The sequence below is a fragment of the Xenopus laevis genome, chromosome 7L (assembly GCF_017654675.1).
Source record: "Xenopus laevis strain J_2021 chromosome 7L, Xenopus_laevis_v10.1, whole genome shotgun sequence".
NCBI classification, from domain to species: Eukaryota; Metazoa; Chordata; class Amphibia; order Anura; family Pipidae; genus Xenopus; species Xenopus laevis.
This window is the reverse complement of record NC_054383.1, coordinates 101,778,321-101,785,376: the sequence shown is the minus strand read 5'-3', so window position 1 is coordinate 101,785,376 and position 7,056 is coordinate 101,778,321. Positions and strand designations below refer to the sequence as shown.

Below are 7,056 nucleotides of genomic sequence, written 5' to 3'. Positions count from 1 at the left end.
CTCCATTTTTTCAGTGGATTGTATGTCCAGCTTCCAACTCGTGCCTCAGAGGAAATACACTGACAACTTCAAAACTTGGTAAAGTAAGGGTTTTCTTTGTGTTTTTACTCCCTTTTATTTTATTTACTGTATTTGCAACTGTGTGTCATCTTTGTAATATCATTTTATATATATACATATGCACTGTTTCTTTTAAATATTAAATATCATTTAATACGTTAGTCCTTGTGCTCTAAACGAACTCATTGCCCATATGAATGCTTGTGCCTACGTGTATGAACTCTTCGTATGTGTGGAAAGGGAAAGTTGCCTATTTGTATGTTGGATAACTAGTACGGCTAGCGGGAAAGTGTGTTTGAATGTAGATTAACCCTTTGGCTGCTGGAGTGCTTGTTAGACTAGTAGGATCTTACCCTGAGTACCTACCATAGGAGAGAGTGTTTGATGTATTGTGTAGTGTGAGTTATTACCTGTTATAGAGGGCAGGGGAATAGTCACATTAGGGTTCTATCGCCTGTTAATGATAGATGGTGGCAGCGAATGAACTTTGTGGGTGTTGGTGTGTTTTTGGGGTGTCTGATGTTAGTCTAACCTGTGTGTAAGGTGATTGAGAGACTGATTGTTACCCCTTGTAGCCAAACCCAAGAGTTAAGTGTGGTTGAGTGAGTCGGTTTTGTGACAATTGGTTGGCAGCGGTGGCATAATTTAATTTTTTATTAGAGCATTAGTGCTTGGATTAAGTGTTTAACCCTTGCACTAAAGGACTGTACATCCTTGCGAGGAATATACAGTCTTCAAGGACAAACGCAGTGCATAGTCTAGAAAAGACATACTTGCAAACAGTAGTGCCCTTCCCTTCTTTTTTCTTTCCTATCTTTTATTTGGCAATTGTCCTCTGAGATGGCATCCTACAAGAGGCAGAGCAAGGAACAGCTGTCCAGACTCTGTGAGGAGAGAGGGATCGCAGTAGCAAATCAGACCAAGGAATGGCTTATTGCATCCCTGGTTGAAAGTGACCAAGAGTCCAGCACTGGGCAGGTGGGCCAAACCATGGACATTGCTATTGGCCAGTACCACTCTGATGAGAGTGGCAGCAACAGTTCGCAGAGTGGTACAGGATCTTCTCTGCAACTGGTTTTGCAGCAGCTGGGCTCATCGGACCCTAACTTACGGCTACAACTTATATTGCAATACCAGCAGGCCGAGGCTGCAGCAGCAGAACGCCAGGCTGCCGCAGAGAGGGAGGCAGCAGCAGCAGCAGAGAGGGAGGCAGCTGAGCGCCAAGCAGAGAGGGAGGCAGCTGAGCGCCAAGCAGAACGACAATTCCAGCTGGAGATGGCACGGCTCCAAAAAGGTACTGCCCCACCTCACAGCAGTGACTCCAGGGAGGCCAATGTCTTCAAACCCCGTCTGGAGAATTTTCCCGTGATGGAGAAGGATGGGGATCTGGACACTTTTCTGAGGGGGTTCGAAAAAACCTGCAGGCAATTTCATTTACCCCGTGAGCAGTGGGCAAGTTTCCTGACCCCAGGGCTTAAGGGCAAAGCTCTGGAAGTTTTTGCGGACCTTCCACCAGAATATGATGGGGACTATGATGAAATAAAAAAAGCTTTAATTAGGCACTTTAACCTCACCCCAGAGGTACACCGCAAGAAATTCAGGAGTCTACAGCGTGGGGCCCACGACAGCTACACTGATGTGGTTGGGAGGCTGAGAATCACCTTCCATCAGTGGGTGCAGGGTCGCAGTGTCTCAACATTTACAGAATTGGAGGACCTGATGATACTGGACCAGTTCCTGTGTATCTGTCCAGTGGAAGTCCAGCAGTTTGTCGTTGACCGTGAGCCCAAAACTGCTGATCAGGCAGCACAAATTGCAGATGCATATACTGCAAACCGGATGCCAGCAGCCAGGAAGCCTATTCCAAACCCAGGGTCCCATAGCTGGAAAGGAGGAAAGTCAGGAGGAAGCCCCTCCTTCCCTTCTTACAAACCGGGGGGATCTGCAGCTGCTCCTGCAGGAAGCCCAGGGGTAAGGCCGGGGCAGGTGGATGCACGCCGCTGTTTTATATGTAATAAGGTGGGCCACCTTAGTCATGTCTGCCCTGACAAAAGGAAACCTACACCACCTGGAAAACCCCCTGGCCCATCTACTTCTGTTTTGTTTGTTGCTGGGATGGAGGGGAGCCACAAGGACAATCTGCAGCCGGTTACCGTGGGCACTCAGGTAACTGTGGGACTCAGAGACACAGGAGCAGAGGTGACTTTAGTGCGCCCAGAGCTAGTAAACTGTGAGGATATTATTCCCGGGAAGACCATGGCTGTCACAGGATTTGGGGGAGTCCATCCTGCAGTGCCCATGGCACGGGTTTACCTGGATTGGGGAGCAGGGAGGGGGTTGCGGGAGGTAGGGGTGTCGGAAACCATCCCTACTAATGTGTTACTGGGTACTGACTTGGGCAGGTTGGTGTCACAGTATGTGCCCGCAGGGGACCCTCTGGAGCCAGCAGAGCCCTACGTGAATCCTGCTCATCTACAGGTATCTGATAATGATGTTGATTGTGATGGGGGCTGGGAGGGAAATCAGGATGTGTTTGCATGCAATTCTGTATTAGAGCCAGCTGAATCCCCATGCATAGACCTGGGGGGAGGGGAAGTGTATGTCCCATCTCTATCTCGGGGGGAGAACAATTTCACAGGGAGTGTAGGGGGATTCCCAGTAGCAAGCCACTGTGATGTGGGAGGGGGGAACCTCCCTTGTGTTGCAGCAGTAACCCGGCAGCAGTCTGTAAGGGCAAGCCAGTATCAGACTGGGGGTACAGGGCTGGAGGGTCTGTCACTGAGTGGGGAGGAGGGCCCCTCTGAAGGAAGTCCCCTGCCTGTAGCGTTGCTGTGTCCTGACCCAGAGGACAGGGGGGTTCCAGCTTCTGGGGCCCTGCTCACACTCACACCAGATCCCAGGTTTGAGGCAAGCAGTCGGGAATTTGAGGCAGCCCTCCTGACCGATGCCAGCCTCGAAAAGATGAGAGGCCTTGCAGCCCAACCCCCTGCTGAGACTGATAAAGAAAGAATATACTGGCATGAAAATAGGTTGTACAGGGAATCCATGCCTACAACTACACCAGAGAAGTGGGTAAGTGACAGGCAACTAGTGGTGCCTTTGCAATTTAGGGAACAGCTTCTAAGAATAGCTCATGAAATCCCCCTAGCTGGGCATTTAGGGGTACAGAAAACCAAGGCCCGTTTAGTACATAATTTCTATTGGCCTAACATGGGTACAGACATTGCCAATTACTGTCGTTCGTGCCACACTTGTCAGCGAGTGGGGAAAAATGGAGATATGGGAAGGGCCCCATTAGTTCCGTTACCAGTTATTGATGAACCCTTCCAAAGGGTAGCTGTGGATCTCATAGGGCCCTTAGCTATACCCAGCAGTTCAGGGAAACGGTTTATTCTCACTGTGGTAGACTATGCTACCCGGTACCCAGAAGCAGTAGCCCTATCCTCCATCCGGGCAGACAAGGTTGCTGATGCCCTCTTAAGCATATTTTCAAGAGTGGGGTTTCCCAAAGAAATTCTCACTGATCAGGGGACTCAATTCATGTCTAACCTGATGCAGTGCCTGTGTAAGAAAATACAGGTGAACCACCTAATTGCCAGCCCATACCACCCCCAGACTAACGGCCTGTGTGAACGTTTTAATGGCACCCTAAAGCATATGCTAAAGACCTTTGTAGAATCCCAAGGGAAGGACTGGGAGCGTTATCTCCCACACCTCCTATTTGCCTACAGAGAGGTACCACAGGCATCCACTGGCTTTTCCCCATTTGAACTGTTATATGGGCGGAGGGTACGTGGCCCCTTAGATCTGGTAAGGGAGGCATGGGAAGGCAAGCTAGATACTCCTGAGGTGTCAGTAGTTGAATATGTAATAAAATTCCGGGAAAAGATGGAGGCATTGACGGGATTGGCACATAACAATGTAACCCAGGCACAGGCCTACCAGAAACAATGGTATGATCGCCATGCCAGAGAAAGGGTTTATGAAGCAGGACAGAAGGTGTGGGTCCTGGTGCCAATGCGTCAGAATAAGCTACAGGCTGCCTGGGAAGGCCCATACACTATTCTGGAACGGGCTAATGATGTGAATTACGTAATTGCCCTAGATGAAGATGGGAAAAGAAAAAAGGTCTATCATGTAAACATGATCAAGGCCCATTATGAGCGGGAGGTCTCTGTAATGCCAGTTTGTGGTATGGCTGAGGAATCAGGTTCTGATCCTTTACTAGATTTAGTTGCGATGGCCCAGGGAACAGAGGGCATAGGAGGGTCACAGGTCAGCAGCATGCTCACCGTTAACCAAAGAACTCAGGTGATGGGGTTACTTAACTCTTATGTTAGTACGTTCTCCGGAAAACCTGGCAGAACCTCACTAGCCATACACCATGTAGACACCGGGGATAATCGCCCTATCAGGCAGATGGCCTACCGGGTATCCCTGGAAGTAAAGGAGAACCTGCAGCGGGAAATAGAGGAGATGATAGGGCTTGGTGTAATTGTGCCATCCCACAGCCCATGGGCTTCCCCTGTAGTTCTAGTTCCAAAGAAGGATGGTACTACTAGGTTTTGTGTGGACTACAGGAAACTAAATTTAGTCACCACCTTTGACGCGTATCCTATGCCCAGGATAGATGAATTGTTGGATCAGTTGGCTGGTGCCCAGTACATTACAATAATGGACTTAAGTAGGGGATACTGGCAAATCCCAATGTCTCCAGAGGCACAGGAAAGGTCAGCATTTATAACACCTTTTGGGTTGTATGAGTTCCAAACAATGCCCTTTGGCATGAAAAACGCCCCCGCCACGTTTCAAAGATTGGTAAATCAACTACTGGGTGGACTAGAAGGCTTTGCGGTGGCATACCTAGATGATATCGCCATCTTTAGCAACTCTTGGGAGGAGCATCTGGCTCACCTGTCCCAAGTGCTAGACAGGATCCAGGGGGCAGGCTTAACCATTAAGCCTGAGAAATGCCAAATAGGGATGACTGAAGTGCAGTACTTGGGACACAGAGTGGGGAGCGGTACACTTCGTCCTGAGCCAGGGAAAGTAGAGGCAATTACAAATTGGCCCACCCCTAAGACAAAGAAGCAAGTAATGTCCTTTCTGGGCACTGCGGGGTACTATAGGAAATTTGTCCCAAATTACAGCGCCTTGGCCAAACCCCTAACAGACCTGACCAAAAAGAAGCTAGCCCGTCTAGTGGAATGGACAGCCGATTGTGACCAGGCTTTTAAGACTCTAAAGACTAGCCTGGCCAGTGCCCCTGTTCTACAAGCTCCTGACTTTACCCGCAGATTTGTGGTACAGACTGATGCTTCTAACTATGGCCTGGGAGCTGTCCTAAGCCAGGTTAACAGTAAAGGGGAAGAACATCCTGTTATATACCTGAGCAGGAAACTGTTACCCAGGGAAGTGGCATATGCCACTGTAGAGAAGGAATGTTTAGCTGTAGTTTGGGCCTTGCAGAAATTACAACCCTATCTCTATGGGCGCAATTTCACGGTTATCACAGACCACAATCCACTAAGCTGGTTAAACAAAGTAGCTGGGGATAATGGGAAACTCCTCAGATGGAGTTTAATCCTTCAGCAATATGACTTCACTATACAGCACAAAAAGGGCAGTGAGCATGGGAATGCAGATGGTCTTTCCAGACAGGGAGACTGTGCTGAGCTAGTGGGCACAGGGGAAGGCCGATAGGCCATCCTCTGTACCCATTCCTGAGGGGGGAGGTGTCATGCCAGGGCCACCTTGCACTGGCATTTTAAAAGTTAATACTTTAATTACTCAGTCTCAGGCTCACACAGAGACCCTTAATTTTATATCTCACCAGGGGGCTGTGGAAAGGTGACATCCATATCTGTCATCTGAGACGGTCTGGAGCCACACCATTTGGGCAAGGAAGCTGGGCCAGTCTGTTCTTTGATCGGCTGATCAAAGAACAGAGCTGTGGACCTAGAGCAGCAGGGGGGGATAGCTAGTAGAAATTATGGATTATAGGAAAGTATCCATATCTCCTGTGTCATAGGATTCACAACCTCATAACTTACATATTGGTTATGAGGAGGTCACATGCTTCCTAACAATACCAAACAGGGCTAGCCTATACCCACCTGTTAGGAGGGCTGGTTCCTGGGGTACTGGAAAGTGGGAACCTATTAGTGTTTGGTATTGTTCTTCTTGCCCACATATGGATCACAGCCTGCCCATGTTTTTATTATAGTATTGGGTACTGGCAAGTACCCATATTTTATTAAGGGATATTGGGGAATATTGCCTGAGAGTAGCAAACCCCCTGCAGGGGGTCGTAAATGACATGTTCCTGGGCACTCCTACCTCATGCATAAGGTAATGAGGGGAGTGTCCCAGCAGGAAATAAAAAGGTGACATTCCCAATATCACATTGTCATACAAGGAGGCTCCATTTTTTCAGTGGATTGTATGTCCAGCTTCCAACTCGTGCCTCAGAGGAAATACACTGACAACTTCAAAACTTGGTAAAGTAAGGGTTTTCTTTGTGTTTTTACTCCCTTTTATTTTATTTACTGTATTTGCAACTGTGTGTCATCTTTGTAATATCATTTTTATATATATACATATGCACTGTTTCTTTTAAATATTAAATATCATTTAATACGTTAGTCCTTGTGCTCTAAACGAACTCATTGCCCATATGAATGCTTGTGCCTACGTGTATGAACTCTTCGTATGTGTGGAAAGGGAAAGTTGCCTATTTGTATGTTGGATAACTAGTACGGCTAGCGGGAAAGTGTGTTTGAATGTAGATTAACCCTTTGGCTGCTGGAGTGCTTGTTAGACTAGTAGGATCTTACCCTGAGTACCTACCATAGGAGAGAGTGTTTGATGTATTGTGTAGTGTGAGTTATTACCTGTTATAGAGGGCAGGGGAATAGTCACATTAGGGTTCTATCGCCTGTTAATGATAGATGGTGGCAGCGAATGAACTTTGTGGGTGTTGGTGTGTTTTTGGGG

General features: G+C 48.0%; 1 protein-coding gene across 1 annotated transcript; it reads left to right on the top strand.

The window, feature by feature from the left end:
* The first annotated feature begins 900 nt into the window (after positions 1-900).
* Positions 901-5,932, top strand: LOC121395491. The gene has a single exon (XM_041569061.1). The coding sequence runs from the start codon at positions 901-903 to the stop codon at positions 5,761-5,763; it is 4,863 nt and encodes a 1,620-aa protein (XP_041424995.1). The 3' UTR covers positions 5,764-5,932.
* Positions 5,933-7,056: the final 1,124 nt, after the last annotated feature.

Excerpts from the sequence above, each read along its gene's own strand:
- LOC121395491 (XM_041569061.1), top strand. The coding sequence starts at position 901 with ATGGCATCCTACAAGAGGCAGAGCAAGGAACAGCTGTCCAGACTCTGT.